Genomic DNA, 19,656 nt, shown 5'->3' on the forward strand with positions numbered 1-19,656 from the left:
TAGCTCAACCACACACTCACTCTGGCTGCTGTTTTACCAACAAGCTGTGTACGTAATGTGTGCACACATGATAATTGTCATTATGGTAGTAAGTGACAAGTATAAGATGTTTTTTTCCCCAATTAAACATGAATTCACTGAGGCATAGCTTGGAATTTGACCAACTCAAAGTCAGTGTTTCTCTCCATCTGTCCGTCTGCGTGACCCTAATAAGGTGTTTTGACAGATTGCTTGTGATGACAGAGTTGCTCATGTTAAGAGAAAACAAATATCCAGCTGTAAACACAGGTGTGAAGGAGGGCAGGTTGTAGCCTCCACCTCAAAGGCATGGTTGTTTTAGAGGAACCCGTTTTGTTCTCAGATCAATCTAGTTTCCAGACAGTGTCAATGCTATATAATATGATGGCTACTCACACCTTTCCCATTTAATGCATTTGAATTATTTCTATCATTCTACTTCCTCTTGACCTTTAACAACTAATTTAAACTAACATTCTTAAATTGTATTTGAGTTTACTAAAGCATTATAACAGTAAAATAATACATTAACAACCCTGCTGAAACGTGGAGGGGAGGGGCTAACCCTGTGTTGACTATTTCGGCCACGTTGATTGGTTGAGCATTTCAAGCAAATTGTGTTAAATTTTCTGGTAAGGCGGAGGTCTTGTTCACTTGCTAATGTAGAACAGCTGTCGGGTGTGCTGATAACAGGATGCTGGTGATTCGTCATTTTAAAAGTCACGGCTACTCCGAAGAAGAGGTGGGTCGATCATTTTGTCAATTGAGGCTGTAAAACAGTGTCAAGGATTACAATGGCACAGGCTATATTGTATCCATCCAAACTGAATCGCCCTCATCAATAATTACAGGGGCGCTACTGTCACTGGGGAAGGGGGACGTTCCCCACATTCTGAAATTGCATTTTTGTCCACTATACAAAACGATTGTGCCGTAGGACCATGCGGACGCCTGTGAGCGGTCGGGTAGGCTGTTTGGAGTGTTTATCAGACTGGAAAACAAATAAATATGCCCCCCCCCACTTCTAAAACCAAAGTTGCGCCCCTACTAGGCTATATCATGCATTGTTTTTTGTATATATTTTTAAAACAAAATAAATTAACTTTAGGGGCGAATGAGAAATAATACATACTGTTATAGGCAACAGGAATGTAGTAGTCTGGCACACAGAATGGGTTCTTGGGAACATTTAGGTTACTGATATAGCCTACTGTAAATTGCTTACCATTGCCAGTTTGCCATTGTTATTTTCAATGTGGTCGACCTGCCGCTGTATAGTAGGCCTATAAGATTATCTTCAGTGGCCTATTTCCTCTACAAAGCCTATTACTGCTGGGTGATCTTGTGCCTACTTTACGCAGGTGGGGCTGGGCTGGCTGGTCGCACCGCGTTGCGTCGAACTGAATTATTTATGAAGCAATGTAGTTTCTAATAATAGCAGTAATCTCGGTGTAGCCCCACACACTATTCGAATGGCAGGGAAACGTTATAGGGCGGTATATTGTACGCTTCATCAGTCTGAACGCTTACATTTGTTTTAGTTAACTAGAGAATTCTCACTGACAATTGTTATTTGTAAATCACATTTGTGCCACGGGCTGTTTTTTTTATGGCATCAAAGATAACTTTGACACTGATAAAGTGTTTCTGTAGATAACCGCTTTTTGTTCTCCATTAATAATGCAGGTAACACCAAACTGAGCTAGGTTGCACCGCACCTACGCTTTTCATCCAACAAAAGTCATCTTGGAGACGAGATGACCGATGGTCCTAGGCTGCGGGGCAATGCATCGGCAGATGGGGATACGCTTTCCTCCGAATCCACTGAAGAGGGCTCCGGAAGAGTGGCCCTGAAGAAGGAGATTGGCCTTGTCAGCGCATGTGGAATTATTGTGGGCAAGTCATTATTATGCTCATCCGTTCTTGTTATCTATGTCTTCCTCAATGTAGGTATGGGTGTGTCTACCTAAAATCCAACCTAAATAGATTGGGATGAAATGTATGGTCCACATGAATTGCACAAACTGTGCTAATTTTGTAGCTGATCTGAACTGGTCTTGAAAAACCTGTGTACATTCTTTAATGGCCAGGCTACTTCCTGAAAGTTTTGTGATTGCAAGAAAATCCACAGGGCTCAAAATACATTATGTGCCTGTGTGAGGTTGTCTATTTAACTGGTATGTGGATTTGTTCTAAAATGGCTGTCACAGAGCTGCATCCATCCCACCCACATGCAGAGGAAGTCAATAAAAAGTAATCTCAATAATGCTTGGCTTGTGTACCAGCTGCACTTTAAATCATCAGCATGGATCAGCAAAGTGTTCTTGGGGACCTTCAATGCTTCATACATTTATTTGGTACCCTTCCCCAGATATGTGCCTTGACACAGTCCTGTCTCTGAGCTCTTCGGACAATTCCTTCGACCTCATGGCTTGGTTTTTGCTCTGGTATGCACTGAACTGTGGGACCTTATATAGACAGGTGTCTTTCCAAATCATGTCCAATCAATTGAATATAACACAGGTGGACTCCAATCAAGTTGTAGAAACATCAGGAATGCTCAATGGAAACAGGATACACAAGAGCTTAATTTCGAGTCTCATAGCAAAGTGTCTGAATACTTATGTAAATAATCCATTTGCAAACAATTCTAAAAACCGGTGTTCACTGTCATTGTGGGGTATTGTGTGTAGATTTAGGAAAACAAATATTTAATCAATTTTATAAGGCTGTAACGTAACAATATTTTGAAAAAGTTACGGGGTCTGAACTTTCAAAATGTACTGGACTCGCTTGTTTTGTCAAACTGAAATTAGACTAACTACTAGAATTTTTGCAACCAGGAAATGGCGGAGCTATCTGTATAGTAGTGCATCTTTAAAAGTGCACTGCAGAAATGGCACACAGAAATAGCGCACAGAACAGACCTACCACCTCTTAAACTTGCTTTCAAAGAAATGTGAGTTCGATCTCATTCAATGTGAATTTGGTCAAGTCACCCAAAAAGTTGCATATTGCAGCTTTAAGGTAAACCCTTAAAGGGTATGTAGCATAAACGTAACCACATGTAACATATGAATTTGCATTAGAATACGCAGCAAAAGTCCCAGTGCAACGTTACCCTTCACTTTTACATTGAGTTGTTACATAAAACGGATCGGCAGTCATGCCGGGAAAGAAAAATAAATTGTGGGGTGTGACTTAATATGGAGGATGTGACAAGTCAGCCTATTCCCTATATGTAAACTCAAACAGAAATAACAGAACTTCAAAATGTATAACTTCAAATTATACCAAATCAATTGCACTCATGACTACTGGTTTCAATTTAATTCAGCCAATTTACAAGCAAATATGAATGTTACAAATCAGCTTGCAAGGTTACTAGCCTGCTAACGTTAGCCCTACAATCTGCTAATGTTACATTAGTATTGTGAGTCAGCCAGATGCTATCAGCACCTACCTTCCAGCAACATTAAAAGTAAACTAACTTTTTGAAGATGCATAATGCCATCTAACCAGTTATCCAATAAGGTTACCGGTATATGTAGTTCTTATCCAGCCACCTAGAGTTATTTTAGTCTGACAGCTAACTAACCTAGCTAGCCAACCACCATGGTCTACATAGCTAAGTAGTAAGCCAGAGATATTAGTCTAGCATAGGCAGGAACCCACAGAACACCCCCCAAAAAATTGACAGTTGAGTTGGTTACCAAAGTCAAAGAAGAGCTAAGGAGAGACCTTCAGAGGGAGAGCTAGCTAATCCAATAGCAATATAGTGGGGTAAATCCACATTACATTTACCTGGTTTATCTCCACTGTTGAGACTTGCCATATAGGTTTGTAGGAAATAGGTTGCAGGCTTCACATTCACCTGGTTTGTCACTCATTCTGAATCCTGCCTTCTACTGATTATAACCTGCTGACTTCAACCGGACAAACTGTTCCGACTTCAAAGCTTGCTTCTCCTTTTTGGACCACAAATGAGTCCTAACCCAGTCCTTGTGGGTATTACTGCACTAGCGACAAACAGAACTACAACACTCACCCGACTACCACTAACAAACATTACTTTATATGGTTTCTTCTTTGTGGATGTACATAGTAGCTCACCAGTGCCAACACTTGGTTTGGAATGTAATTACATGCTAGCAGGTAGTAGGTAGTGTTAGCCAGCTGAAATTAGCTAGGTAGCACCGGTTCTCCATATGATGCTGAGAAATGCATTGTGGGTAGTTCCGAAGATATCCGTAAATAAGTTATGTTTAAGCTTTTTTACATTTGTTTGTAGTTTTAGGTAACCAGATCGTGACTACAACTAAGTTACTAAGTCTTTGACCACACTGCTACTTTGGCAAGTAAGAACTCGTGCTTCCTTTCCTTTAAGGGTAATACTTAAGATGTTTTATGTAACTGGGCTCCATGGTTGAAGTGAACCTACAGGACAGTATAGCGCTCCAGGAACCGGGTTAGAGAGCCAGACCGGTGCTGTAGAATCACACTTCATAACAATTTCTCTGCATGTAGATCTGATCTTTTAGAATTACTTTTGAAGTCGGAGTCTGACTGGGATCTTCCTTCCCTGGGTGGTCTTTGTGGTGAAGGGATCAGTCAGATAAGCCTGGGGGAAATGTGAGTGTCCGTCTGTTCCTGAGCGTGATTAGTCAGCAGTTGGTGGTTTTGCCCTGCTGTCCTGTTTGTGCTACTGTATTATCTCAGACTCCCAAAAACATTCTGATAATCCTGATCTTATGTTTGAGTCACAACAAGTAGTCTGAAGATGTAGTTGCGACTGATGTAAATGAGAAGAGGTAGTGGAAAGTGAGTTATACAGTATGAGAAGTTGGCAAAGGGTTCCTGTGATGTTGTGCTTACTTGGCCACTAAGCAGGAAGCTGTGGACTAAGTGACCGGAAACGCTCACTTTCCGTTCCAGTCCACACTCCACTTGTTTATCAGCCAAAGGGACCATGTCGGCCTTAGTCAATGTTGTGTAATATTACCCTCCACTTTTGAAAGATTGATGCAGCATTTTCCACTCCTCCTTACCCTCCCTGTCTCTTTGTCTGGGTCTCAGGTAACATCATCGGTTCAGGGATCTTTGTGAGCCCAAAGGGTGTTCTGGAGAATGCGAGCTCTGTGGGGCTGGCTCTCATCGTGTGGATTGTCACTGGAGTGATCACAGCCATTGGCGCACTCTGCTATGCCGAGCTGGGCGTTACCATCCCCAAGTCTGGAGGAGACTACTCATACGTCAAGGACATATTTGGAGGACTTGCTGGGTAAGGGAAATGCATGGTGATGAGAGAATACTTATACTGTAAGAGTACTGCAAGAGACGTGCTGGTTACCATCCGTCATTTTGAGCCACCCTTTTCTCAGACACAAAAATTGACAGTATACTGTACAAAGCCCCCCCCCCCACGAAGCAGTACATTTCCATCCTTTTGTCCCCCACCATTTCCTGTATGTCATTAACCTTGTTTTAGTGTCTGCCCTTTATTGTACACATGCATCAGCCCATATTATTGAATGTCTGCTAGTTGATTCTTTGTGTTCACACTGTCCTCTAATGAGCACTGGTATTTATTTTCCTCACATACAGTATCTCAAGTATTCTGACAGGTTTTTGCTCTACATCAGAAATGTAGATGTTGACCACCTCCCTCCTTCCCTCCCTACCTACCTACCTCTCCCAGGTTCCTGCGTCTGTGGATCGCGGTATTGGTGATCTACCCCACCAACCAAGCGGTCATCGCCCTCACCTTCTCCAACTATGTCCTGCAGCCCCTATTTCCCTCCTGCTTCCCCCCAGAGAATGGCCTCCGCCTGTTGGCTGCTGTCTGTCTATGTGAGTGCCTCAGAGAACATGCATGCCACCTTAGTTGTTTTTGGACTACTTTGTTTACTTCAGCCTGATCACTGGCCCTCCTGGCTCTCTTCGCTGAATTTGAGACTTGAGGTATATTTGTAGGTCAAATATACCGTATTACCCAGTCTAGTATAGTGTTACTGTATTACATGTGTGGTAAGTTGCTATGATGCGTGATGTGACTCTTCCTCCTTTTGTCCCAGTGTTGCTGACGTGGGTGAACTGCTCCAGTGTGCGCTGGGCCACTCGTGTTCAGGATGTCTTCACTACTGGGAAGCTGCTAGCCCTGGGTCTTATCATCATCATGGGCTTTGTGCAGATCTGCAAAGGTAGACTCGGTCTCTTTGATTTTGATTCTGATCTGTAACTGTTGATTTGTTTCATCATTCATTAGTCATTGGGATGTCTACAGGATAGGCCTACTGTACGTGGAGTATTGGCAAAGACAGTACACTATGGAGATCTTTCTAGCGGTGCCAAAAGCCCTGGTCTACCCTAGAAATCCTATGTAAATTACCATTGGCAGAATGGCCAAACTAAACTTCTTTTAGACTGCTGTTTTGGCCACTAAAATGTATTTTATTATTTATTATGTTCGATCCCCACTGGTAATCATTTAAAATTTCGCTACAAATCGGGATATTTAATTAAATATACAGTTAAGTCGGAAGTTTACATACATTTAGGTTGGAGTCATTAAAACTTGTTTTTCAACCACTCTACAAATTTCTTGTTAACAAACTATAGTTTTGGCAAGTCGGTTAGGACACCTTCTTTGTGCATGACAGAAGTAATTCTTCCAACAATTGTTTAGACCGATTAGTTCACTTATAATTCACTATGACAATTGCAGTGGGTCAGAAGTTTACATACACTAAGTTGACTGATTTTCAACAGCTTGGAAAATTCCAGAAAATGATGTCATGGCTTTAGAGGCTTCTGATAGGCCAATTGACATCATTGGAGGTGTACCTGTGGATTTATTTCAAAGCCTACCTTCAAACTCAGTGTCTTTGCTTGACATCATGGGAACATCAAAAGAAATCAGCGAAGACCTCAGACTTTTTTGGGTAGACCTCCACAAGTCTGGTTCATACTTGGGAGCAATTTACAAATGCCTGAAGGTACCACATTCATCTGTACAAATAATAGTACGCAAGTATAATCACCATGGGACCACGCAGCCGTCATACCGCTCAGGAAGGAGACTCCTTCCGTCTCCTAGAGATGAACATATGTGGGTGCCAAAAGTGCAAATCAATCCCAGAACAACAGCAAAGGACCTTGTGAAGATGCTGGAGGAAACTGGTACAAAAGTATATATTTCCACAGTAAAATGAGTCCTATATCAACAACCTGAGAGGCCGCTCAGCAAGGAAGAAGCCACTACTCCAAAACCGCCATAAAAAGCCTGACTACGGTTTGCAACTGCACATGGGGATAAAGATTGTACTTTTTGGAGAAATGTCCTCTGGTCTGATGTAAAAAAAATAGAACTGTTTGGCCATAATGACCATCGTTATGTTTGGAGGAAAAAGCCGAAGAACACATCCCAACCGCGAAGCACGGGGGTGGAAGCATCATGTTGTGGGGGTGCTTTGATGCAGGAGGGACTGGTGCACTTCACAAAATAGATGGCATCGTGAAGAGGGAAAATTATGTGGATATATTGAAGCAACAGCTCAAGACATCAGTCAGGAAGTTAAAGCTTGGTCGCAAATGGGTCTTCCAAATGGACAATGACCCCAAGCATACTTCCAAAGTTGTGGCAAAATGGCTTAAGGACAAATTCAGGGTATTGGAGTGGCCATCACAAAGCCCTGACCTCAATCCTATAGAAAATTAGTAGGCAGAACAGAAAAACGTGTGCGAGCAAGGAGGCCTACAAACCTGACTGTTACACCAGCTCTGTCAGGAGGAATGGGCCCAAATCAAATGTATTTATATAGCCCTTCGTACAGCTGATGTCTCCAAAGTGCTGTACAGAAACCCAGCCTAAAACCCCAAACAGCAAGCAATGCAGGTGTAGAAGCACCCAACTTATTGTGGGAAGCTTGTTGAAGCCTACCTGAAACATTTGACCCAAGTTAAACAATTGAAAAAGGCAATGCTACCAAATACTAATTGAGTGTATGTAAACTTCTGACCCACTGGGAATGTGATGAAAGAAATAAAAGCTGAAATAAATCATTCTCTCAACTATTATTCTGATATTTTAAATTCTTAAAACAAAATGGTGATCCTGACCTAAGGCAGGGAATATTTACTAGGATTAAATGTCAGGAATTGTGAAACACCTTTGCCAAATATATTCAAACTCAGTTTATGTAAACTTCTGACTTCAACTGTACTTGTCAAAAATATAAACGCAACAATTTCAACATTTTTACTGAGTTAGTTCATATAAGAAGATCACTCATTTGAAATGAACTCATTAGGCCATAACCTGTTGATTTCACTCGACTGGGCAAGGTGAGCATTTGCCCACTGAAGTCGGTTATGACGCCGAACTGCAATCAGGTCGAGATGCTGAGGACTGAGCACGCAGATGCGCTTCCTTGAGACGGTTTCTGACTGTTTGTGCAAAAATTCTTCGGTTGTGCAAACCCACAGTTTCATCAGTGGTCCAGGTGGCTGGTCTTAGATGATCCCGCAAGTGAAGAAGCCAGATGCGGAGGTCCTGGGCACTTGGTCTGTGGTTGAGGCCGGTTGGACATACTGCCAAATTATCTAAAACAATATTGGAGGCAGTTTTTGGTAGAGAAATTAAAATTTAATTCTCTGGCAACTACTCCAGTGGACATTGCTGCAGTCAGCATGCCAATTGCACGCTCCCTCAAAACTGGAGACATCTGTGGCATTGTGTTGTGACAACTGCACATTTTAAAATGTCCTTTCATTGTTCCAGTGGACATTGCTGCAGTCAGCATGCCAATTGCACGCTCCCTCAAAACTGGAGACATCTGTGGCATTGTGTTGTGACAACTGCACATTTTAAAATGTCCTTTCATTGTTCCAAGCACAAGCTGCACCTGTGTAATCATGCTGTTTAATCAACTATTTGATATGCCACAGCTGTCAGGTGGATGGATTATCTTGGAAAATGTTTTTTTTAAAATAAATACATTTATTTCACCTTTATTTAACCAGGTAGGCTAGTTGAGAACAAGTTGTCATTTACAACTGCGACCTGGCCTAGATAAAGCAGTGTGAACAGACAACAGAGTTACACATGGAGTAAACAATAAACAAGTCAATAACACAGTAGAAAAAAAGAAACAAACGTCTATATACATTGTGTGTAAAAGGCATGAGGAGGTAGGCGAATAATTACAATTTAGCAGATTAACACTGGAGTGATAAATGATCAGATGGTCATGTGCAGGTAGAAATACTGGTGTGCAAAAGAGCAGAAAAGTAAATAAATAAAAACATTATGTGGATTTTTTATTTAATTTTTTTATTTCACCTTTATTTAACCAGGTAGGCAAGTTGAGAACAAGTTCTCATTTACAATTGCGACCTGGCCAAGATAAAGCAAAGCAGTTCGACAGATACAACGACAGAGTTACACATGGAGTAAAACAAACATACAGTCAATAATACAGTATAAACAAGTCTATATACAATGTGAGCAAATTAGGTGAGAAGGGAGGTAAAGGCAAAAAAGGCCATGGTGGCAAAGTAAATACAATATAGCAAGTAAAACACTGGAATGGTAGTTTTGCAATGGAAGAATGTGCAAAGTAGAAATAAAAATAATGGGGTGCAAAGGAGCAAAATAAATAAATAAATTAAATACAGTTGGGAAAGAGGTAGTTGTTTGGGCTAAATTATAGGTGGGCTATGTACAGGTGCAGTAATCTGTAAGATGCTCTGACAGTTGGTGCTTAAAGCTAGTGAGGGAGATGAGTGTTTCCAGTTTCAGAGATTTTTGTAGTTCGTTCCAGTCACAGGCAGCAGAGAACTGGAAGGAAAGGCGGCCAAATGAGGTGTTGGCTTTAGGGATGATCAGTGAGATACACCTGCTAGAGTGCGTGCTACGGGTGGGTGTTGCCATCGTGACCAGTGAACTGGGATAAGGCGGAGTTTTGCCTAGCATGGACTTGTAGATGACCTGGAGCCAGTGGGTCTGGCGACGAATATGTAGCGAGGCAGACTAGAGCATAGAGTATAAAGGTCGCAGTGGTGGGTGGTATAAAGTGATTTGGAAACAAAACGGATGGCATTGTGATAAACTGCATCCAGTTTGCTGAGTAGAGTATTGGAAGCTATTTTGTAAATGACATCGCCGAAGTCAAGGATCGGTAGGATAGTCAGTTTTACTAGGGTAATTTTGGCGGCGTGAGTGAAGGAGGCTTTGTTGCGGAATAGAAAGCCGACTAGATTTGATTTTAGATTGGAGATGTTTGATATGAGTCTGGAAGGAGAGTTTAGTCTACCAGACACCAAGGTACTTAAAGATTTCCACATATTCTAGGTCTGAACCATCCAGGGTGGTGATGCTAGTCGGGCGTGCGGTTGCAGGCAGCGAATGGTTGAAAAGCATGCATTTGGTTTTACTGGCGTTTTAAGAGCAGTTGGAGGCCACGGAAGGAGTGTTGTATGGCATTGAAGCTCGTTTGGAGGTTAGATAGCACAGTGTCACAGGAAGGGCCAGAAGTATAGAAGAATGGTGTCCTCTGCTTAGAGGTGGAGCAGGGAGTCTCCCGCAGCAAGAGCAACATCATTGATATATACAGAGAAAAGAGTCGGCCTGAGAATTGAACCCTGTGGCATGCCCTCCGATTTGACACACTGAACTCTGTCTGCAAAGTAGTTGGTGAACCAGGCACGGCAGTCATTAGAAAAACCGAGGCTACTGAGTCTGCCGATAAGAATATGGTGATTGACAGAGTCAAAAGCCTTGGCCAGGTCAATGAAGACTGCTGCACAGTACTGTCTTTTATCGATGTCGGTTATGATATCGTTTAGTACCTTGAGTGTGGCTGAGGTGCACCCGTGACGGCTCGGAAACCAGATTGCACAGCGGAGAAGGTACGGTGGGATTCGAGATGGTCAGTGATCTGTTTGTTGACTTGGCTTTCGAAGACCTTAGATAGGCAGGGCAGGATGGATATAGGTCTGTAACAGTTTGGGTCCAGGGTGTCTCCCCCTTTGAAGAGGGGGATGACTGCGGCAGCTTTCCAATCCTTGGGGATCTCAGGCGATATGAAAGAGGTTGAACAGGCTGGTAATAGGGGTTGCGACAATGGCGGCGGATAGTTTCAGAAATAGAGGGTCCAGATTGTCAAAACCAGCTGATTTGTACGGGTCCATGTTTTGCAGCACTTTCAGAACATCTGCTATCTGGATTTGGGTAAAGGAGAAGCTGGGGAGGCTTTGTGCGAGTAGCTGCGCGGGGGGAGCTGTTGGCCGAGGTTTGAGTAGCCAGGAGGAAGGCATGGCCAGCCGTTGAGAAATGCTTATTGAAGTTTTCGATTATCATGGATTTATCAGTGGTGACTGTGTTACCTAGCCTCAGTGCAGTGGGCAGCTGGGAGGAGGTGCTCTTGTTCTCCATGGACTTTAGTGTCCCAGAACTTTTTGGAGTTAGAGCTACAGGATGCAAATGTCTGCTTGAAAAAGCTGGCCTTTGCTTTCCTGACTTCCCTGAACAGTTGCATATCGCGGGGACTATTCAATGCTATTGCAGTCCGCCACAGGATGTTTTTGTGCTGGTCGAGGGCAGTCAGGTCTGGAGTGAACCAAGGGCTATATCTGTTCTTAGTTCTGCATTTTTTGAACGGAGCATGCCTAACTGAGATGGTGAGGAAGTTACTTTTAAAGAATGACCAGGCATCCTCAACTGACGGGATGAGGTCAATATCCTTCCAGGATACCCGGGCCAGGTCGATTAGAAAGGCCTGCTCGCAGAAGTGTTTTAGTGAGCGTTTGACAGTGATGAGGGGTGGTCGTTTGACTGCGGGCCCGTAGCGGATACAGGCAATGAGGCAGTGATCGCTGAGATCCTGATTGAAGACAGAGGATGTGTATTTGAGGGGCCAGTTGGTCAGGATAATGTCTGAGGGTGCCCTTGTTTACAGATTTAGGGTTGTAACTGGTGGGTTCCTTGATGATTTGTGAGATTGAGGGCATCTAGCTTAGATTGTATGACTGCCGGTGTGTTAAGCATATCCCAGTTTAGGTCACCTAACAGAACAAACTCTGAAGCTAGATGGGGGGCGATCAATTCACAAATGGTGTCCAGGGCACTGCTGGGAGCTGAGGGGGTTCGGTAGCAGGCGGCAACAGTGAGACTTATTTCTGGAGATAGTAATAAAAAAAATTAGTAGTTTGAACTGTTTGGGTATGGACCTGGAAAGTATGACATTACTTTGCAGGCTATCTCTGCAGTAGACTGCAACTCCACCCCTTTTGGCAGTTCTATCTTGACGGAAAATTGTATAGTTGGGTATGGAAATCTCAGAATTTTTGGAGGCCTTCCTAAGCCAGGATTCAGACAAGGCAAGGAAAACAAGAGGGATGGAAAGGAGGAGTAGTATGAGGGTGCGGCTAAAGGCTATCAAAACTGGTCGCCTAGAGCGTTGGGGACAAAGAATAAAAGGAGCAGATTTCTGCTTACTTTCAGGGATGTAAACAAATTTGTGCACAAGATTTGAGAGAAATTATCTTTTTGTGCTTATGGAAAATTTCTGAGATTTTTTTCAACTCATGAAACATGAGACCAACACATTACATGTTGATTGGTAATTTTGTTCAGTGTAGTTATCCATTCTGACCTCATTTGTTGTGACGCAGGACCACGTGCTGACAGACAAATCACTGGCCGGTAGGCTCTGAGGAGGGCCACGCCCTCATGCCATAGACATTAAGGTTGACTCTCAGGCAGGATGAAAATGACTACATCGACCACAATCTTTTCCTGCAGTTACAGCCACTTTCAACATGATCCTTAGTGATTTTTTTGTTGTTGGTGCCATTCAGCTCAATTCAGCAATATTGCACGCTTCAAATTAAAATACTTGTGGCTTCATGCGCCAGCTGCTTTTTTCCCATATTAATACATGGATGACGTCAGCGCTGTCACGATCTACTGGTTTTCATGTCCATGGACCCCACACACAATTCCATCACCCACTCTGTGTTCTGTGTTGTCTGTGCCCAGGGGAGTATTACTGGCTGGAGCCTGCGCATGCATTTGAGACGTTCCAGCCCTATGACATTGGCCAGATAGCCCTGTCCTTCCTGCAAGGCTCCTTTGCCTACGGGGGATGGAACTTCCTCAACTATGTCACAGAGGAGCTTGTCGACCCCTACAAGTGAGCTGGATCCCCCAACTTGACCGAAATCACAAGTTGCACATGGTCTCAACAGGGTAGCATTACATACACACCCAATCTAGCCAGTCATGTCTGGATATCATTAGTGCCCGACTTGGGCAGGAGCTCACTGGAGTGGAGTACCGGCACCAAAAATGTTCTACTGCTTGAGCTCCTGCACCTCCTTATAGAATAGTAGCTCAAATTTATTGTGGAAATGCTATACCTAAATATATACGGTACCGGCACCCAAAATGAGTATCGGTACCTATTTCAGTCCAAGTCGAGCACTGGTTATCCTAGTCAACCATGATCTATACCTTTAACTCTGTATTACAGATGAGACGGTGTCCTGTTAGGCCTGTGTTATCAATTTGGATGGTAATTCACACCATAAATACACCCCCACCAGAACCCCAGCTCTTCAACCCTGTTCTCTCTGTATAACAGGAACCTTCCTCGGGCCATCTTCATCTCCATCCCTCTGGTGACTTTTGTTTATGTGTTCGCCAACATCGCCTATGTCACCGCCATGAGTCCTCAGGAGCTGCTGGCCTCCAATGCCGTCGCTGTGGTGAGATGCCCCGGCCCTCCCCATTCTGCTGCCCTTGTGTAGCTGCTTTTGGGAATGGCTGCTTTTGGGACTCATGCAGCTTGGTCTAAAGTCTGGTTATCAGTAGAAAATGCTTTTAGTCACCAGTCTTGGATTTCAAAGTCATCCTGAAACATCAGTTAGTAGAATTTGTCTGTTGAAACTCTCCTCTCCTATGTCCACAAATTCTCTTCCAGACATTTGGTGAGAAGTTACTTGGAGTGATGTCATGGATCATGCCCATCTCTGTCGCACTGTCTACTTTTGGGGGGGTCAATGGCTCCCTCTTCACTTCGTCGAGGTCAGTTTATGCACCCCATCCTTCGCTCTCGGTTTGTCTTTTTGCTCTCACGCTGTCTGTAATTACATTCCCCATTCTTGCCTCCTGTCTGTAGTGCGTCCTTCATACTTGTGGAAATATCAGACCACAGAATGATCAAATCTAGTCACTATGATTCCTGTTCTTTCTGCACTCTAACCCCTTTCTTATTCCATATGTTGCACCTCTGTGTGCCTCTACCATCACTGCCTTGCTTTGTCTTAATTTCTTTGTGTTCCATTTGTTATCACTTGTTTGTTTTTCTACGCCTCAATGGACAGTTTATTTTTTTTACCCCTCATTCTTTGTGAGTCCAAAAGCAACAAGAGAGAGGACTGTTTTTCCAGTATCTCAGTGCTGACCTTGTGTTCATGTTCTTCACCGTCTCTTTCAGGCTGTTTTTTGCTGGCGCAAGGGAAGGCCATCTCCCCCGGCTACTGGCAATGATTCATGTGAAACGCTGTACCCCAATCCCAGCCCTACTATTCACCGTGAGTCCTAACTTTACCCGGCATAACCTCTCTTCCTCTCTCACACCTAAAAACGTGTCATCCCAGTTCACTCTATGTACAGTAGTCTCTCGAGTCTTTAATGCTTAATTTGACTTTAAAATGAATGGATGACTTTTGCCCCACCACCCTGCTTCTTTACAGTGTATATCCACCCTACTGATGCTGTGCACCAGTGACATGTATACCCTCATCAACTATGTGGGCTTCATAAACTACCTCTTCTATGGGGTCACCGTCGCTGGGCAGATTGTGCTGCGCATCAAACAGCCAGACCTATATCGGCCTATCAAGGTAAACCCTTCATGTCTGTGCTTCCATCACTCAATCCGTTTGGACAAGGTTATTGCTTGCACATTTTGGGAGGAGCATGGTTTTGATAAGAATTCTTTACTCAATTACTGTCCTGATTGCAGTCATGGGTCTACTCTTGTTTATGACAAGTTACAAGCTGACACATGAACAATGCCATAATTGTCAAAGCATGTGTTGTGTGTCCCCCTGTGGATTGTTCAATTGTTTACTCTTTACTTTGTATGTGTAACGGATGTGAAACGGCTAGCTTAGTTAGCGGTGTGCGCTAAATAGCGTTTCAATCGGTTACGTCACTTGCTCTGAGACCTTGAAGTAGTAGTTCCCCTTGCTCTGCAAGAGGCCGCGGCTTTTGTGGAGCGATGGGTAACGATGCTTCGTGGGTGACTGTTGTTGATGTGTGCAGAAGGTCCCTGGTTCGCGCCCGGGTATGGGCGAGGGGACGGTTTAAAATTATACTGTTACATATGCATTACATTGTTTGTGTAAATTTATCATGTATGAGATAGTATAGATTGTTGGCTGTCCTGTCTTCAGGTGAGCCTGGTGTGGCCAGTGATCTACCTGTTGTTCTGGGCCTTCCTGCTCCTTTTCTCGCTGTACTCTGAGCCTGTGGTGTGTGGCCTCGGCATGGCTATCATGCTGACTGGAGTCCCTGTCTACTTCCTGGGGGTCTTCTGGGACAACAAGCCCCAATGCTTCAACACCTTCATCGGTATGGAAACCATATTCACTAGTGATGATGCTCATTACTACGACCCCTAGTTCTTTCTAGTAAAGTGCTAAATGACAGTACCTGTACTATTTATTGTTGTGCAAAATGCTTAGCTTTCGGGATTATAGTCGTGGCCAAAAGTTGAGAATGACACAAATATAAATTTTCAGTCTGCTGCTTCAGTGTCTTTATATATTTTTGTCAATGTTACTATGGACTATTGAAGTATAATTACAAGCATTTCATAAGTATCAAAGGCTTTTATTGACAATTACATGAAGTTGACGCATAGAGTCTATATTTGCAGTGTTGACCCTTTTTCAAGACCTCTGCAATCCACCCTGGCATGCTGTCAATTAACTTCTGGGCCACATCCTGACTGATGGCAGCCTATTCTTGATTCTTGCATAATCCATGCTTGGAGTTTGTCAGAATTTGAGGGTTTTTGTTTGTCCACCTGCCTCTTGAGGATTGACCACAAGTTCTCAATGGGATTAAGGTCTGGGGAGTTTCCTGGCTATGGACCCAAAATATCGATGTTTTGTTCCCCGAGCACTTTTGCCTTATGGCAAGGTGCTCCATCATGCTGGAAAAGGTATTGCTCGCCACCAAACTGTTCCTGGATGGTTGGGAGAAGTTGCGCTCGGAGGATGTGTTGGTACCATTTTTAATTCATGGCTGTGTTCTTAGGCAAAATTGTGAGTGAGCCCACTCCCTTGGCTGAGAAGCAACCCCACACATGAATGGTCTCAGGATGCTTTACTGTTGGCATGACACAGGACTGATGGCAGCGCTCACCTTGTCTTCTCCAGACAAGCTTTTTTCCCAGATGCCCCAAACAATCGGAAAGGGGATTCATTAGAGGAAAGGACTTTAGCCCAGTCCTCAGCAGTCCAATTTTATTTATTTATTTTACCTTTATTTAACTAGGCAAGTCAGTTAAGAACAAATTCTTATTTTCAATGACGGCCTAGGAACAGTGGGTTAAAAAAAATATGCCATTTAGCATGTGTATGATTGTTAACTGCCTGTTTAGGGGCAGAACGACAGATTTGTACCTTGTCAGCTCGGGGATTTGAACGTGCAACCTTTCGGTTACTAGTCCATCACTCTAACCACTAGGCTACCCTGCCGCCCCCAATCCCTGTACCTTTTGCAGAATATCAATCTGTCCCTGTTTTTCCTGGAGAGAAGTGGCTTCTTTGCTGCCCTTCTTGACACCAGGCCATCTTCCAAAAGTCTTCACCTCATTGTGCGTGCAGATGCACTCACACCTGCCTGCTGCCGTTCCTGAGCAAGCTCTGTACTGGTTATGCCCCGATCCCGCAGCTGAATCAACTTTAGGAGATTGTCCTGGCACTTGCTGGACTTTCTTGGGCGCCCTGAAGCCTTCACAACAATTGAACCACTCTCCCTGATGTTCATGATGATCTGATAAATGCTTGATTTAGGTGCAATCTTACTGGCAGCAATATCCTTGCCTGTGAAGCCCTTTTTGTGCAAAGCAATGATGATGGCACATGTTTCCGTGCAGGTAACCATGGTTGACAAAGGAAGAACAATGATTCCAAGCACCACCCTCCTTTGGAAGCTTCCAGTCTGTTATTTGAACTCAATCAGCATGACAGAGTAATCTCCTGCCTTGTCCTTGTCAACACTCACGCCTGTGTTAACGAGAGATTGACTGACATGTCAGCTGGTCCTTTTGTGGCAGGGCTGAAATGCAGTGGAAATGTTTTTTTTTTTTTTTTGGGGATTCAGTTAATTTGCATGGCAAAGAGGAACTTTGCAATTCATCTATCACTCTTCATAACCTTCTGGAGTATATCCAAATTGCCATCACACAAACTGAGGCAGCAGACTCTGAAAATTAATATTTGTGTCATTCTCAACTTTTGGCCACGACTGTATTGATATGAAATCTATTTTTTCCTCTTCTACAGTTGGTTACTCACTACTTTCTCCCACCCAGGTAAGATGACCCATGTGTGCCAAAAGTTCTGTGTGGTGGTGTACCCAGACATGGGCGAAAGCAAGAATGTAGGAAACCAGGGAACGGAATAGGGACAGAAAGATCTAGTGGATGTGTTCATCTGAATGGACATTGGCACAGACAGTCACTCCTAAAAGGGTGTTGAGAGAGACTGAGAGATATCAAAAGATGGACGGATGCACTCAAGGAGATATGCTACAGCACTTGGTTTTCTCTTGTAAATGTTGACTGGCCTTAAAAAATTACACATCTGCCTCAATGCAATTACTACTGCCCATTCCCATGAGTCTGAGCTGCAATATCAATATATTGGACAGATAAGTAATGTTGATGTTCAGATGTAAAGATAATTTTCTGTAGGATCTGTTTTGGGGAATGTTGTACTGTATTGTCTTTTATTTATATTTTGGTATTGGTTTAATTTCTGTTTTGGTTGTGGCAAAGTTGAATAGTGATCTTAATGTATAGTCTTCCACATAACACTAAACAAACTGTCATTCCCTAAATGTTTGTTTACTGCATTTAATTTATCACCCCTTTTCATTGTTTTGTTATTGTTGTACATGAGTGTAAGTCTTCTGGAGACTGCTCTTCAATGAACTAGAGGGTAGGTGTACTCCTGAACGATTAGATCCTTTTACGTGATAAAGCCACTTCAAAGTCACGTTATACCACTCACATAACTTGATATGTAGATCTTCAAGATTAGATTTTTAATTCTTGCAAAAGAACTAGCATGACCCATACACTGAATGTAATAATTATGTAAACAAATGATTAATAATCATAGAAATGCTGCATAGAAAATATATAATTTACATTAAGTTTTGCTCAAAGGGGCAAACCTCATCTGTGTATGATTGTCAATAATAATGCAACGTATTCCCTTATAAAGCCAGTCACAGGTCTTTTTGTTTGGTGATACACATCTTGCATTGATTGAAATGTTTGATATTACTGTGCTGCTCAGCCTGGAATCACTAATTCCTTACACTTTCAAGATTCATTACCATCTTATCTTATCTTATCTACACCACTCATTTTAGCCCCATGTGCCCAGAGATTGGAACAAATCAGACATTAGACATTTCATCCCAGAAAGCTACCGAGAAAACATTTCAGGCAAGTGGACATAGATAACAACCAGGGATTCAGACATTTAGACCTATTCTGTAAACAACAATAATAACCTGCACTGAACATTTGTTTCTTAAACACTGATCTGAATAGCAACAAATGCAAAACTACTAAGATGTAGGCTATAGATTATTTACACTATAGAAGTAGTCACTATTTTTGACTGAAAACTCAAATGATTTGTTATTGCATTCCCTCAGATATTAGAATGTATGCACACATGACTGTAAGTCGCTTTGGATAAAAGCGTCTGCTAAATGGCATATATTATTATTATTATTCTCAATATCAATAGAAACACGCAATGAAACACTAACACACTAGTCATTTGAATGATAAGAAATTCCTCACTCAACTGTCACCATCTATCTTACATGCTTTGTTACCCTGTTTGTCAAGCAACAGGCAATGACAATGAACAGGCATGCTCCTACTGTCTCCTTGTGGTGCTGGGAAGCCCAATGCTGGTGGTTTAGTTCCTTCCTGCCATTTAAAATCCTCCCACAAACACTCTCTTTGCTCCGTTTATGTGGTCCGATCTATGCTTCCGAGGATATTATTTAACTTACCACCACTGTTTAGTAATACAGCTCTCATGTAAATGTGTTAATTGAGTTGTGCAGCGGCAGAAAGGCAAACGTGCATGTTTAGACACTTACACAATGTTATGGATGAAAATAAAATTACATTTATAGGGATGACTGATGAGAGGAATGTTGCTATAATATGGAAAAAGATGACTGACCATGACCTTCAATGTAATTGTTCAGGTGATCACTTCTCTGTCAATGCACCATCGGTTTTCTCAGCACCCCCACCTCAAGCTTTCATCCACCTGGGGTGTATTAATTAGTTGGATTGTTTTGCA

The 19,656-nt window shown here is 42.8% G+C and overlaps 1 protein-coding gene across 2 annotated transcripts; it reads left to right on the plus strand.

Annotated features, from left to right (window-relative positions):
• The first annotated feature begins 636 nt into the window (after positions 1–636).
• LOC118401867 (large neutral amino acids transporter small subunit 2-like) lies at positions 637–18,577 on the plus strand. 2 transcript variants are annotated; one of them, XM_035799504.2, is made up of 12 exons: positions 637–760; positions 1,705–1,914; positions 5,095–5,299; positions 5,717–5,868; positions 6,093–6,218; positions 13,058–13,211; positions 13,662–13,785; positions 14,001–14,104; positions 14,517–14,613; positions 14,776–14,925; positions 15,481–15,658; positions 17,631–18,577. In XM_035799504.2, exons 2-12 carry the CDS (start codon positions 1,776–1,778, stop codon positions 17,720–17,722), a joined length of 1,521 nt encoding a protein of 506 aa, XP_035655397.1. In that variant the 5' UTR covers positions 637–760; positions 1,705–1,775; the 3' UTR covers positions 17,723–18,577. The 2 variants fall into 2 exon arrangements, with proteins under 2 accessions (XP_035655397.1, XP_052332609.1); XM_052476649.1 differs by lacking the exon at positions 637–760 and adding an exon at positions 1,413–1,521.
• The last annotated feature ends 1,079 nt before the right edge of the window (positions 18,578–19,656 follow it).

This window comes from Oncorhynchus keta, chromosome 23 (assembly GCF_023373465.1).
Source record: "Oncorhynchus keta strain PuntledgeMale-10-30-2019 chromosome 23, Oket_V2, whole genome shotgun sequence".
NCBI classification, from domain to species: Eukaryota; Metazoa; Chordata; class Actinopteri; order Salmoniformes; family Salmonidae; genus Oncorhynchus; species Oncorhynchus keta.